General features: G+C 38.3%; 1 protein-coding gene across 2 annotated transcripts in view; it reads left to right on the forward strand.

The window, feature by feature from the left end:
* ATXN3 (ataxin 3) overlaps window positions 1–16,327 on the forward strand; it is a 33,213-nt gene that overhangs the window by 7,668 nt on the left and 9,218 nt on the right. The window contains exons 4-9 of one of the 2 annotated variants that reach the window (XM_082649481.1): window positions 1,282–1,367; window positions 1,793–1,859; window positions 4,683–4,770; window positions 10,392–10,524; window positions 10,860–11,026; window positions 12,329–12,425. In XM_082649481.1, the coding sequence (XP_082505607.1) occupies window positions 1,282–1,367; window positions 1,793–1,859; window positions 4,683–4,770; window positions 10,392–10,524; window positions 10,860–11,026; window positions 12,329–12,425 (638 nt within the window). The remainder of the gene's footprint in view (window positions 1–1,281; window positions 1,368–1,792; window positions 1,860–4,682; window positions 4,771–10,391; window positions 10,525–10,859; window positions 11,027–12,328; window positions 12,426–16,327) is intronic. The other variant, XM_082649482.1, reaches the window with a different exon arrangement.

Consider the following 16,327-nt stretch of genomic DNA (forward strand, 5'->3'; position numbering starts at 1 on the left):
ATTTGCATCCGGATGCTAATAACCGTAATTCCAGTAAGTCGCAGGATTTCAAACTTACCATCTCCTGTGTAAATTTGAGAAAATACAACACTTTCCTACCTTCCATTTAAATCAGCCCACTAGGATTGGATTCCTTCATTATGGTCTGTGTCTTTTGCCTTTTTCCTTTTTAAATCTTATCACTCCCCTTGAATTCTGTGGGTGAATATATGTGTACTTGTGAGATTGATTCTTTCATCCGTGGATCTTTCATTCCATTTCTAACACCTGTGAGGCGTATCCAGCGTTCTTTAGAACTTCTCTTGGGGGAACGTTTTCTGCAGATATCTCTGCTTGTGTTCTGCTGTACTGTCCTCCTGGACTCCTCAGTCACCAGCGTTTCCAACCAGTGCTTTATTGTGGACCGTTCCAGGTGACAGCTACTGCACGGCTTGGAGCAGAGGCCTGAGCAGGGCCAGTGCTTGCCATTTCCTGTTTGTGCAACGCTGCTCTTTTTTTTTTTGGTTGTACCACGTGGCCGTGACATGCGGAATCTTATTATACTTCCCCAACCAGGGATGGAACCTGCATCCCCTGCAGTGGAAGTGTGGATTCTTAACCACTGGACCACCAGGGAAGTCCCTGCAGCGCTGCTCTTGGTGCCAGTTCACATTTGCGCACCTCATAGCGTTCACTTTTTGTTGTAGTCGTGCCTGGTTCACTTACTGCTTTGTTGGCTACCTTGGAGGGAAGGTAGTGAATTTTCAGAAATTTCCCTTTTTTTTCTCAGTTTGAAATAATCAGGTTTATCTTTTGTTTTTTTCCTACAAATCACAAACCCATGATAACAGAAGTTTAAAATTTATGAAAGCTTCAGTTTAAATCCCCAGAAATAACTCATTTTAATAGACATAAAATTATCATTATTACATATCAGGTAGTGAGTTGACTATCAGTTTTCTAAAGCAGGACCCGTAGCAGCCAAATTATCACGTTTGCAGTGGACTAGTTTTAAGAGTAGCACTTACTGGATAGAAAATACATCTGGAGTTTTGAGGCAGTTTTATCTAGGAATTGTGTGGTTCTCTGGAACATTCCAGAAACTTAGTGTAAAAAGTACTCTTTTAATGTTACGTTTGTATATTATTTATGGACTTAGTGATATATCTAGACACACACACACACTTTAAAAACCATAACCTTCTGGGGAAATTTATATATGAACTACAATTGTGTATACAACTAACATGGCTACACCACTTAAATTTGGAATTTTTAAAAGTTGTTATTTTTTTATAACAGGTTATAAGCAATGCCTTGAAAGTTTGGGGTTTAGAACTAATCCTGTTTAACAGTCCAGAGTATCAGAGGCTCAGGATCGATCCCATGTAAGATTTTATTTTGCCTTTCCTACATTTGATTTTTAAATTTATACTTTCTTAAAGGAGAAAAATACATCTTGCATGCTTTTGTTTTGATATTGCCCGTTTCAATCCCTCAGGTTTTCCTAGTTCACCTTTTGCGGCTGTCTGTGAACATCTGCCCACTGAGCCCTCCTGACCCCTCAGTGTCTGGCAGTGCAGAGCTGATCCTTGAATGGGGTGTGGTGCCATCGCTTTTGCACGGCGTCACTTATCTGCACAGAGATTCATACTGTTTTGTAATTTTTTAAAAATCAGTGATACTTAAAACTGTGAATATAATCCTAAATCCTCATAGGTTTTGTGTAATACTTTCCAATAGACAAACTAAATGAATATGAACTCTAGTATTTCAACTTAATATTATGTATGTTTTTTTTTCCTGTTTCTAGAAATGAAAGATCATTTATATGCAATTATAAAGAGCACTGGTTTACAGTTAGAAAATTAGGAAAACAGGTAATGCTTCCCCTCTTCCCCTGTCTTTTTCCTCATTCTGTAGCTCATTTGCAACTGAAGTGTAAGGGATTTGTGCCTTCGTCTTTAAGGCGCCTGTCCCTTTCACTTCAGTTGCAAATGAAACTCACCAGTAATGTGTGTATGTGGCCTGGTTTCAATAGAGAGAGAGAGGACATAAGTAAAATTCTCTATTTAATAAGACAATACAGCCGTGGTTACTTTTAATATGTTTATGAGTTTTTATGTTGTAAAGATGCTCCGTCAGTTAACTACTATTTTCATGGGTTTGTATTAAGCGTAGCAATGTCACAAAGCCTGAAATAGTGTCTAACATGAATAAAAATTTCCAGTCATGTTTGCTTTTGCTTAACAAGGTTATTCGCATTCCAAAATGCCATGTAATATATGTATCTGCATAAATCATTTCTGTTTTTTCTAAAAAAAGGACATGGAATGTGTCTTGAGCAAGGCTTTTTCTAAGATCAAGAAAAGTACCTAAAGTGTTATTTTTTAAAATAATTGCCAGTGATCTTTGTATACACGATACCATTTTTGAAAGAGTTAAAGTCCTTTTTCTTAGAATTTTGACACTTTGAAAGAGGATTATTATTATTTTTTGGCATTATTTATTTACTTGTTTATTTATTTATGGCTGCATTGGGTCTTCATTGCTGTGCGTGGGCTTTCTCTAGTTGCGGCGAGTGGGGGCTACTTTTCATTGCGGTGCGTGGGCTTCTCATTGCAGTGGCTTCTCTTTGTTGCAGAGCTTGGGTTCTAGACACGCAGGCTCCATAGTTGTGGCACGTGGGCTCAGTAGTTGTGGCTTGTGGGCTCTAGAGCGCAGGCTCAGTAGTTGTGGCGCATGGGCTTAGTTGCTCCGTGGCATGTGGGATCTTCCCAGACCAGGGCTCGAACCCGTGTCCCCTGCATTGGCAGGGGGATTCTTAACCACTGTGCCACCAGGGAAGTCCGGAAAGAGGATTATTGAAAACAGGCTAATGTAGTAAAAAGGAATGAATTATTGATACATGTAACAAGATGGATGAATCTCAAAATAATTATGCTGAGTGAAAGAACCTAGACACAAAATACTACATACCATATTGTTCCATTTATATAAAAGTGTAGAAAATGCAAACTAATCTGTAGTGACAGAAAGCAGATTGACTAGTGGTTGCCTGGGGATGAGGAGGGCAAGGAGCAGTGAAAGAGGAGGATTACAAGGGGTGCAGGAAAGTTGGCAGTGACGAATATGTTCACTCTTGGTTGTGGTGATGGCTTCATGGGTATATACATATGTTAAAACTTTTCAAATTGTATACTTTAAATATGGCCAGTTCACTGCATGTCAATCATACCTTAATAAAGCTGTTTTAAAAAATAAACTAATACAAAACAAAAAAGGAAATGAAATCAAGAAAGTTGAATTAAATCAATACAAGATAATTCAAAAACAAAAGCCTTGCTATTACCTTTTAAGTCTGCTGCCTAGAAGCAGCTTCATCATAACTGATTATTTCTTAAGGTCCCTCCTTGGGGGGGCAAAGAGCAAGTAAGGAGGTGTGGTGTGATGCAGGAAAGACTGACCCAGGTGGGAATCAACTCTGGGAAAAACCAGGGCAGGACAACTGCCAAGGTTATTTAACCTCTGGGTTTTATTTAGATCTTTAAAAATATGATCAGGTATTCTTCACTTTCAAGATCTGAAGACTTAAATTCTAGAAATTCTTTTGTATTGATTTGCATGTAAACTTACGTTATTATTTTGAGAAAAAAAATTTTTTTTTGTATTTCTTTATTTACTTTGGCTGCGCCAGGTCTTCTTTGTGGCACTTGGGATCTTTGTTGCAGCATGTGGGCTTCTTAGTTGCGGCATGTGGACTTATTAGTTGCGGCATGCATGTGGGATCTAGTTCTCCAACCAGGGATCGAACCCGGGCCCCCTGCATTGGGAGCACAGAGTCTTACCCACTGGACCACCAGGGAAGTCCCCTATTTTGAGAAATTTTTAAAATTTTAGTTCTTCAAAATTGAATTTACACATTTCAAATTATCTTTGACAAATACAGGAAATGTCAAAGTATGGCTTATCATCTTTGGTTCTAATTTGTACTTTTGTTTAAAATTGTATTTTTCCCTATAGACTCTTGTCTGAGGTCCCTGTATAAAGAAAAAGATGACTGAGAAAAATATTATCTCTGTGAAAATCCAGGAAAAGTAGTTGGTCATGTTGCTGACAGTAACTTCTGAAACTTTTGTATCTTGTGGGTTAAACTAGGAGGCCCATGAAGTAGTGACCAAATGATGTTACTTACATGCAGTAATGGCTTACTTTTTAAAATGAGTTGGCAATTATAAATTCTCTTCCTGGAATGTCTGGCTTTCTCTCAATTGAACTATTTTGACCAAGATTATCAGCACTGAGAAAACTGGGTAGTTTTCCTTTTTCTTCCACCATCAATATAATATGATTAGATGAGGATTTTGTTGGGCTGTTCCTTTGAAAAAAGATTTAATTGTCGCTATCAATAAAGATACTTTAAAATACTGGCTATCAGTTTCTTTTCTTTTTTGGAGGAGGGATTTAAAGCTTATGGCTCAAAGCAAACTTTTAAAACATTTAATAGTGATAAATTTGCAACATTCTATTTCAATTTTTTAGAATCACATTATTTAATTACTTAAAAAAATCTTGATTTGACATGTTTTCAGTCTTTAGACAGTCTCACTAAGTTTAGATGGGTTATATCTATTCTTAACATGTTAAACTTCCTTATTACTTACATGTGCACTAACTTAAACATTGACAACTTTTTTTTCCAGTGGTTCAACTTGAATTCTCTCTTGACGGGTCCAGAATTAATATCAGACACATACCTTGCACTTTTCTTGGCTCAGTTACAACAGGAAGGTAAGTAAAGACTGAACATTTTATGTTACCTTTTGAAGTAGCCAAATAAAACTATTTCCTTAGAAGTGAGTGTAACAAGGGGCTTCCCTGGTGGTGCAGTGGTTAAGAATCTGCCTGCCAATGCAGGGGACACGGGTTCGAGACCTGGTGCGGGAAGATCCCACACACCGTGGAGCAGCTAAGCCTGTGCGCCACAACTACTGAGCCTGCGCTCTAGAGCCTGCGAGCCACAACTACTGAAGCCCGTGTGCCTAGAGCCCGTGCTCCGCAACAAGAGAAGCCGCCGCAGTGAGAAGTCCGCACACTGCAATGAAGAGTAGCCCCCGCTCACCGCAACTAGAGAAAGCCCACACACAGCAACGAAGACCCAACACAGCCAAAAATAAATTAATTAATTAATTTTTTTAAAAAGTTAAAAAAAGGAGTGAGTGTAACAATATTGTTTTCATGGCAGCGGCAGGGATATAATTTTTATGTTTTATGTGGTGAGCTTTAGGCTGTGATTTGGATGATAACTGCTCATTTAGCATTCTTGCTGACACTTGGCCCTCCCCTGGGGATGCTGATTCCTTTGCAGCCCTTCTACAGTAATGGTTCTTTTGTCTTCCGTACCCCACATACCACAGAGCCAAGGGGAGGTGTAGGTATTCTTCTTGCTCCTCTTTGCCCCTTCCTGGCCACTCTTCTTCCCTAAAAACTCCAGGTGCTTTGAAATACATGTCACGAGATTAAACTCTACCCCATGCTCCTTTGTAGTCTTTTGCACTCTGATCTTCCTCCTTTTCCACTGAAGATTTTAGGATCTGACTCACTGTCATCTCTCTACTTCAACTCCTTTCATCTTTCTTGGTGATTTCTACATCAAAAATCAATCCAATTCAACCTCTTCTTACTTTCAAAGATCATTTTCTTCACTCTTGCCTTGCCATTACTAACTACCACCTTCAAATCCCAGTTGTAAGCATCCTACTCTTAGACTATTGCCTCCTATGTTTACACCATATTTTTGGTTTTTTTTATTTCCAACAATTCTTTAAACCCTACTACAAACCTAAACATTCCCCTTACATCCTAAAATCCTGTATTACCCTGCTTATTTCCAGTAATCCATCATTATAATAATTCTGTTGCATTTCTCAACTCCTTTGTCCTTCTCTCCCTCCATCATACTTTTTTTTTTTTTTTTTTTTTTGCGGTACGCGGGCCTCTCACTGTTGTGCCCTCTCCGGTTGCGGAGCACAGGCTCTGTACGCGCAGGCCCAGTGGCCGTGGCTCACGGGCCGAGCCGCTCCGCGGCATGTGGGATCCTCCCGGACCGGGGCACGAACCTGCGTCCCCTGCATTGGCAGGCGGACTCTCAACCACTGCGCCACCAGGGAAGCCCCCTCCATCATACTTTTAAGACAAAATCCCAACCCTGGTTAAAACCCAATCTTGGGCTTGTGCAGTCCTCCATCAGAACAGCTGAACATGACTAAAGATAAAATATGATTTATTTTGCTTTAAATTTATAATCACAAATTTTTTTTTTAATTTTTATATGATCACAAATTTCAAATGAGCCTTTAGTGCTGCTTGACATCCCTACTATGTTCTCTCGGTTAGTTCACTTACCACTGTCCAAGGTGATGATTTCACAACTTCTGCCTTCAAACATCTAACCACTCCCCTCCCCCGTCCTGACTCCTAGCTTATGGCCTTCCTTTATATTCTACTACGAAAACAGGAGCAACTAAAAGAGAACGTCCTCATTTTTCTACCAGCAATCTATCACCTTGTTTCTATCTCTACCTGTGCTTTGAGCCTATTAAAATAGATGAATTGTCCCCTGTTCCTAACCAAGACCAACCTCTCCACTTTGGGGCTAGATCCCAGCTCCTCCCACCTACTCAGGATCTTTGCTTCTGCTTTTGTCACTCCACTCTCCTGTGTGATTAGTTTCCCCCTCTTTTCTGTATTATTTCTATCAGCAGAGAAATACACTTTTTCTCTCCATTGAGTAAAAAGAAAAAGCATCTTTAACACCAGGAAACTCCAGCTGTCTCCCATTTTTATTTTCTCCTTAGAATCATCTCTAGGGTGTTGTCTCCTATTCATGAACTCATTCCAGTTACACTGTCATAACCAATGTGTCACTGAAAACCCTCTTCTCAGTGTCACCAATGACCTCCACATTTGCCACTGCCAGTATTCAATTCTCAGTCTTCCTTTGACCTCATCTTTTCTGAGGGTATAGTTGATTATATCCTCCTTTAAACAGAATAAAACAAAACTTTCTTACCAAGAATGTCAAACAAGTATAAAGTATGGAAAATAATGTGATGGATCCTCACGTACCCTTCTCCCCGCCTCAACAAATATCTCATGGCCAGTCTTGTTTTACCTTTACCCTAGCCACTTCCTTTTCCAGTTTATTTTGAGAAAATACTAATTGTCTTATTATGTTCTTTGTAGGTGTCTTTTTCATTAAAATCTTTAAAAAACAAGGACTCGTTAAAAAAATATAGTCACAATACTATAATGACACACAAAAATTTAATTACACTTCTGTAATAACATCAACTAATAACACCAGCTAGCCAGCCAGTGTTCAAATCTCCAATCTCCTTGGTTAATTCTTCTGGGTTTTTTTTTTGTTTTTTTTTTTTTTACAGTTGAAGCAGGTTGAAATAAAGTTAATTGATTCCATTGGATTGCTGTGTCTCTAAAATATATCTATAGGTTTCTTCTCCTCTTAATTTTTTTCCTTGATTTATTCTTTTGAAGAAAATGGATCTTTTGTTCTCTTTCCCACATTCTAGATTTTGCTGGTTGCATCCTTTTTTTCGTCTGAGCCCTGGATGCCCAATAGACTGGTCCTTATATCTAGAGGCTGGATCAGATTCCGGTTGATTTGGGGAGGACAGAATTCTCTTTACAGATGGTGGTGTCTAGTTAGCTCTCTTTTTGTGATTTGGGTAGCTATTGATGATCAATGCCTAGTCCGTTATTTCATTGAAGACTGCAAAATGGTGATATCAGATTCCTGTCATTCCTTCATTTATTAGTTGGAGGACTTCTATACAAATAAACTTTCCCTCATCAACTGTTTGGTTATCCTGAAGTATAGTTCATATAGAAAAAGCAGGATAAATATTTCTTTTATCAGTTTTTTAAATGAGTCGGTTTCATAGTATCCTTCCTCCAAAGGTAATTGGTTTGTTTCTGAAGTGTCAGTGTAAACAAATCCATTAAAACCATAGTTCATTTGGTTTAGTCCATTGTAATTATTATTCATGTTGATACACAAAATTGTTCCATCTTGGATGAGTGGGAACCTTTTAAACTTGACTCCCAAGCTTCTGAAATGACCACTCTAGCCTTTTGAAGCCCTTCTTTCTCATATAGTAAGAATTTTCAGTCTTATCTTGTATATTTCCTGCCCTTTTAGTAATGGTAGTTAGAGATCACAGTCTGGGCACTGGCAGGCTTATTGCTACCACGTTGGTTGTCATGTACCTCTCTCCAGTTTACATGTAGGATCATAGTGTTGTAACTTCTTTGACTTTATATACTTGTATCCCTTTTCTTTTATGCCTAAAACCTTTGTTCCTAGCTATATCCTCCCTTCTTGAAATACTGTCTACACAAGGCTTCCAGGCCTCTGTGGAGGTTTACCTGCTGCTTGGCTGCTTCTTTCAGATTCCTTTTATGGATCTTACTCTTTTCAATCTCTAACTAATGAAGTGACCCAGAGTTCAGTCTTTGGACAACTTCTTGACTGCTCTCCCATTATTTTAAATATCATCTCTAAATAAAGTCTATCTGCCAATAATTCCTTAGACTTTTATCTTCTGCCTAGACATCTACACTGAACTCCAAACTCCTAACTTTAACATCTCCACTCAGAAGTTCAGAAAGCATTTTAAACTGAACACGTCTACAAAAGACGTATTTTTTTTTTCTCCCCATATATGCTATCCCTCAGGTTTTCCATTTTAGTAAGACCCACTCTTCTTGCACACTGGTTCCTATATATTTTGTGGATAAAGCAGCCTAGAGTGCTTTTTAAAATGTAATGCACATTATGGCACACCTTCATTCGTCAACCCTTCAGTGGCTTCCTGGCACACTTAGAATGAGATCTAATCTTGAATGAAACCCAAGGTCCTTACAGTGCCACCTCCATAAGGCAGTTTCTGCCCTTCCTGATACTCTTCATGGAATAGCATCGCGAGCTGACATAGTTTATTCTAGAATCTAGAAACAATTTTATTGGTGTAAAACATGTTAAACCATCTGAACTCTGAGCACACTTGTCCTTGTGAGAAACAAATGTTAAGTGTATTATGATTTACTCTTTTGAGTTTTTCCATTAACAGTCCTTTTCATCTTTGTTCATTTGTTTCATTATCTGTTAGTGTTCACAAAGAATATCCATAACAAGCACCAAAGTTGAAGAAAATTTATGGTAGAAAAATGTAAATTGAGGGACTTCCCTGGAGGTCCAGTGGTTAGGACTCTGCACTTCAATGCAGGGGCACGGGTTCGATCCCTGTTCGGGGAACTAAGATCCCACATGCCACGTGGTGCAGCCAAAAATAAGAAATGAAGAAAAACATAAATTGATTAGAGTGACTTAGGTGTAGCCCACCCTTATTTAGCTATTGTGTGGCGTATCCAGCTGGGAAAACCCTGGCTTTCTAGAATCGTATTTATAAAAAATTACACTGGGCCGGTGTAATTTTTTCAAAACATGAACTGCATCTTCAACACCTTGACTAGATTTGGGATATTGGCTTTCCAGCTCCTGTTTTCAGTTTGGAGGGATGTGTATGTGTCAGTGTCAGGGTCAGGGGCAGCTGTTTCCACAGATGACTCATTTTACCCATATTACACATTATTACACACATCCTCTGATTGTGTCCTCAAATAGCCCTCCGAGGAAGGTACAGTATAATCTATGTAGCAGTTGAAGAAACCAAGACCTAGATGGGTAAAGGGGTTTACCAGAGGCCAGGCAGCTAGGAAATAGATAGGGGATTAAAACCCAGGTCATCTGATTCCAGATTCCTTGCTCTTCCTTATTCCTTTCCTTGCCTCTCTGGTATCATTTAGTGTAACCTACTTGGTCAGGCACTGTTTTAGTAGATCCCTTTACAGATTCGATTATTTCTCATAGTCACTCTGTGAGATGGCTCTTCCCATTTTACAAGTGAAGAAAGCAAGGTTCAGAGACTATGTAATTTGTTCTAGATCACCCCACTAGTAAGCGTAAGAATCATTATTTGAACCCAGGTACTCCTGACTCCTCAGTCTGTGTCCTCACTCCACTGCTCTGTGCTGCCTCTCTATCTGCTGTCATTTTTTTTTTTTTGCGGTACGCGGGCCTCTCACTGTTGTGGCCTCTCCTGTTGCGGAGCACAGGCTCCGGATGCACAGGCTCAGTGGCCATGGCCCATGGGCCCAGCCGCTCCACGGCATGTGGGATCCTCCCAGACCAGGTCACGAACCTGTGTCCCCTGCATCGGCAGGTGGACTCTCAACCACTGCGCTGCCAGGGAAGCCCTGCTGTCATTTTTAATCAATTTTGAATCACTTGCTAACTGTTTTAGTTTATTTTTGCCTTTTTTTTTTTTTAGGTTATTCTATATTTGTTGTTAAGGGTGATCTGCCAGACTGTGAAGCTGACCAACTCCTACAGATGATCAGGGTCCAACAGATGCATCGACCAAAACTTATTGGAGAAGAATTAGCACAACTCAAAGAACAAAGGTAAAATTGAGCTTGCAGTATGGAATATATGATAGTACTTCATTACAAAAATTAAATTTTCGTGCTTACACTGAAGATGAGGTCCTTTTATTATTGGTGATTTTTTTTAGACCTTTATGTTTTAGTGAAGTTTATTGGTTTAACCATGGATCAACTCTGAATTATTTAAATATACTTAGATTCACATCACAGTAAAACCTTTATATTATTAGACCTTATCTGCCAGAAAATGTGTAAGTTTTGACTTACATAAAAATCTTTGGTTTATAAATGTCTCTGTTATATCTAAAATAGAAGAGTGGTCTGCAGTTATTTTTAGTGCTTTTTTTCTTTAGAGTCCAGAAAACAGATCTAGAACGCGTCTTAGAAGCAAACGATGGATCAGGAATGTTAGACGAAGATGAGGAGGATTTGCAGAGGGCTCTGGCACTAAGTCGCCAAGAAATTGACTTGGAAGATGAAGAAGCAGATCTCCGCAGGGCCATTCAGCTCAGCATGCAAGGTATGGACATTCCAACACATACTTTATTCACTGTTGAAGAATTGATTCAGATCATTCTTAGTTCTTCTGGAAGTTAATGTACTATTGGTAGAAGTTCTTGGACAATCACTGCAGAAGCAATAGCTATGTACAATCAGTTATTGTTTTTTAGATTTCTTTTAAAACAACTTTTTACGACTTGTGTTATATTAGGACTAGTTTTATTTTTATTTCTGGTTATTCCACTTGGTTATAATACTGTGCTAACACAGTAGCAAACTGAGGTTAATCATTGTGAGGTCAGTGGGCCCTTACCCAGACCAACTGTTCTAAAAAGGTATGCTAGTGCACACGAAGGAAGGCCTGGACAGAGAAAGTAAATTGATTTTACAAAACTCTAACAATTAGTGGCTGTGCAGCTTACAGCTTAAGCCCACTTCGGTGAGCCCACTTTTTTAGTGATATAAGCCCATCAGCTGACAGTAAAGATGCATCCCTCAGGGAATCCAAGCTGAGGGAGTTGTCTGGGATGTTGTTCAAAGGGGCTTACTTAAAAGTGTGAGGGGTTTTCTTTTCTTTTTCTTTTTTGATAGTTTTGATTTTGTCTATGTGAATTTGCCTTCTACTTTCTAATGAAATTACTTGTCAATTGAATTCCTTAAATATCTAAATAAGGAATTCACAGGTGTGCCAGGAGGCTCATGAGTAGTCCATATGGTGTGCAGGCCCATTTTGGATTAGTAGAGCCTTGCTAGATTAGCCCAGTAATGGACAGACACCAGCTTTAATAGTTTTAGATATTTCTGTGTACTTTCCTTTCCTTTCCACTTTATTTCACAGTTTGTGCAGAATCTCTGATTGGTGCAATAATGAAGTGAGAACATGGAAACATACTTAAGTTGTTGTAGTACCCAAATGTTTCAGGATAGAGGGATGCAGAGAATGAGTTTGTTTTATGATCACCCACTTTGAGTTGCTTCTAGGAATTCTTTGCCTTTGAAAGTGCAGATTCGTTTCTAATAAGAGAGCACACAAGTGTGGCGTTAATTATTTCTCCTGCCAAGTTGGTCGTTGGGCTTACCTCCTCACATCCACTACATCACAGATGGGTAACAGCTTTGGCTGCAGTGGACACAGGTTAGATTTGAACTGCCTTATTCAGATTCTCCCTGAGACTTTCAGAGCCTTTCTTACATTTACAGAATGGTACAGAGTATTTTTGAGAACAAAACTTATCGAAAGTTCCTTCACATAAGTATAAACATATTATTGCTTGAATTGGTAAATAAAATAGTATTTTGTTCTGTTTTATTTTGTTTTCAGGTACTTCCAGAAATATATGTCAAGATACTCCACAGACGTCAGGTACACATCTTACTTCAGAAGAGCTACGGAAGAGAAGAGAAGCCTACTTTGAAAAGTAAAGTAGTTGGTACAATATTAAAATTGCATATTTAATATTTACCTTGGCTGTTTTGTCTATTTGTAAACATACAGCTTTGACTTAAACCATTTATTGAGGGTTCTCTCCTTTTTTAAAATACTGGTTACTGCCTGACCCTATGAGCATTTAAATGTATTTTTTAAAAATTTGTAGGTAGGGCTTCCCTGGTGGTGCAGTGATTGAGAGTCCGCCTGCCGATGCAGGGGACACGGGTTCGTGCCCTGGTCCGGGAAGATCCCACATGCTGTGGAGCGGCTGGGCCCGTGAGCCATGGCCGCTGAGCCTGCGCGTCCGGAGCCTGTGCCCCGCAACGGGAGAGGCCACAGCAGTGAGAGGCCCGTGTACCGCAAAATAAATAAATAAATAAATAAATAAATAAATAAAAATAAAAATTTGTAGCTAATAAACTGTGAAATCAAATATAGTTTTAGGGGAAAACTTTGCCCCAGTACTAACTAAATTTACATGAAATAGGGTGAAGGAAACCCTGTAAAATTCGTCATCAAAAGGAAAATGGAATTGGGTCAAGGCAAGAGCAAAGCCTAATGCTCCTTTGAATGTACTTCTTGGTTACTTGGACCAACCCTGCGAAGTTCTCCTGTGAATTAATAGGAAAAACAGCATTTGCGGTAGGGGAACACACCCCCAAATAGAAGTGATGGTTAATTGCTCCACTCATTGCCACAGTAGCGGGGTACTGCAGGCCCATCAGCATCAGGGACATGAGGGTAACCATAAATCTGAATCATCAGCTCCTAAAACCTAACTTTGTGCCCAGGTTTATAAGTGCTTTCAAAATAGAAATTTCACCTATAAAATTATCCTTTCCAGTAACTGTCACTCATGTCTTCATCCCTTTTTCTTTTTTTAATGATATAACTTCATCTTAAGATCACAAGATCTATAATGATACTCAGATCCTCTGATCCCAGGTCAGAAAACAAAGGCCAGTGGCTGAGTCTGGCCTATTATTTACTATATTTCAACAATTCTAAGGTGCACATTTTTTCACATGTCAACATCTCTGCAATTCAGAAGACTCGTACACATCAGAGTTGGTAGTACTTTAGTAGTATATAGAATGTTAGAGCATTTTACATTTGATGGTATAATGAAGATAATATTTACTTTGTTTTCTGTTTTTTTTTTTTAAGTCACAGCTCAGAAGTATATGAAGGAAAGTTCTGATCAACTGACATCCTCTTAATGTGAGATATTTCTAGTCTTTATTCAGTGATAGATTAATGGATTTAATTATGTATAAAATTTCAAAATAGTGCTTATTAGTGCTTGTCACTCCCTTTTAAATTTTAAAATTAACTTTTTTTATTTTTTAATTATGATAAACTTCAAATTTATATAAAAGTAGAGAAACCAGCATAAGGAACCCCTATTTATCTGTTGCCCAGATTTAACAGATATCAGCACATGGGCCATCTTGTTTTTTTTTATGCCCCCATCTCCCATGCTTTCTACTCTCCCAGCCCCAGGGTGGGATTATTTTGTAACAAATCTAAATCATCCTACTGCATCTGTATTAATTTCTGTGTGTGTCTCTAAAATATATGTTTTTTTCTTAATATAGCCAAATGCTCTTGTCATACAATAATGGAATAATTATCACATGATGATTATTAATGGTAGTTCTATAATATCATCAACTATCTAGTTATTGCTAAAAATAGCTTTAAATCAATAAAAAATAATATTTTGGAAATTTTATTTTTAGAAATATCTAAATTAAAAAAACATAATCCTACCTTTAATAACTGATGTGAGTGTTTTGGCAGTCATACGCTTCTAGTCACACAAACGCCCATATATTGTATATCAGTTATACCCATTTTCCCATGATACTAAATATTCTTTGTAATAGGCTATGTTATATTTCATAAAATGAATTTATGTATCACAGTTTATGAACCTTTTGATTTTTGCTATTATAATTAATAATGCAATGAACAATCCTTGTATTGACTTTATGCCGCAAATCTCTCATCATTTCTGCTAATTATTCTGAGAATTTCAGATTACTAAGTTAAAGGACATGAACATTTTTAAGGCCTTGGTACAGATTTCTAAACTGCTCTCCAGAACAGTTTCCAAGTGATACTTCTGCCATGCTTTTTTTCAGACTTCAATTTTTTCCAGAATAAAATGGTCCAAACAGACATACTTTATAGAGAAACTATAAAATTCACAAGTACGTGTAAGAAAAAGAAAATGTCTTTAAAATATAAAAACAAATCCCTCTTTTTTTTAAAAAAAGGTTTTTAGATTTTTTTGGATTAAAAATGTAGAATTTCCAATGAGTTAAACTTTTTAGAATACGAAGGATAATGCAGTAACATTCCATAATGACTAAGTAAGTTGTAACAAGCGCAATGCCAGCTATAACTAATGCAGGTGTTTTATTCAACGTTGCACCCTTTTTTAAATGTTTGAGTCTCCTTTCTGACTGGGGGCAGTTGATTGGGTAAGAAAGTACTGTGATGGTTTCCAGCTTCGCCTTACTATCCTCTGCCTCCTGGTTTGGCCTTGAAAATACTGGTGAGAACTTGAGTAGAACTAGAGAATATTTTACAGTTACTTGTTGCTGACTAGAGTTAAGAGCTAACTTCTTGGGGTTTCTTTTTAACTTTGGCTAGCATTCAGAATCTTGTAGGACTCATTAGTGAAGGAGCTGAGAAACTAATTTTTGCTTTTCAGTAGAATTCCTGATTACTACACCTATATGGGTCCTTGTCTCAATACCTTCTATTTTGGAGAACTTGGCTCTAAGGTTATGGAGCCGTTTCTTCCCTCTGATTCTTTCCAAACTGACCCTGGTGCTAATTTGTTTTTCATTGAAATGTATAGGTTGTTTTTTTTTCCTGTAGAGTGTTTGAAGCTTCACACTTAATATAGTAGCCACAGTGTTCATGCATTAAGCATGAAAATGCTGTTGAAAGTCTACCTGTTGCAAATTCATAGTTTATGAGTAAGAGTTGTTAACTGATATTTTCGTAGCCATGATATTTTTTCCAGTGGTAATCTCCAAATCCATGGTACCTATCATAAAACCCTGAGCAAAACTCTGCTGTGTCAGCTATGTCATTGTAAAACCTTAACTCACATGTTATGTGCATCAGATGAGGCAGTGTGTAAAACTGTTCTGTAAACTGTGAAGTAGCCTACAGGTATATGTCAGTGTTATTAATGCCTTCTCCAGCTCTGAATACCACAGACCCGGACCGGGGTCCCTCTTAATCCTGTGTTTTAAATATAAGCAACAGGGCTTCCCTGGTGGCGTGGTGGTTGAGAGTCTGCCTGCCGATGCAGGGGACACGGGTTCGTGCCCCGGTCTGGGAAGATCCCACATGCCGCGGAGCGGCTGGGCCCGTGAGCCATGGCTGCTGAGCCTGCACGTCCGGAGCCTGTGCTCCGCAACGGGAGAGGCTGCAGCGGTGAGAGGCCCGCGTACCGGAAAAAAAACAAAAAAACCCCGAAATAGCTACCAGTGACTCCTTTTGTACAATGTGTTATTTTTGTGGTGAAAATACCTACCCATTAATTTGCCTGATAAATTCGAATTTTCTAAGTTTTCTAGGATCAGAACTGTGATGCTTTTCAGTAATTTATATGAGACTGATTGCTCTTTTTTTAAAATTGAAGTATAGTTGATTTATAATGTTGTATTAATTTCAAATATAGAGCAAAGTGATTGAGTTTTAGATATATATATTCTTTTTAAGATTCCATTAGAGGTTATTACATCCATTAGAGGTTATTACAAGATATTGAATATAGTTCCCTGTGCTATCCAGTAGGATCTTGTTTATGTATTTTATATATAGTAGGTGTATCTATGAATCCCTAACTCCTAATTTATTCCCCCC

This window comes from Grampus griseus, assembly GCF_964374135.1.
Source record: "Grampus griseus genome assembly, chromosome: 2".
Lineage (NCBI taxonomy): Eukaryota > Metazoa > Chordata > Mammalia > Artiodactyla > Delphinidae > Grampus > Grampus griseus.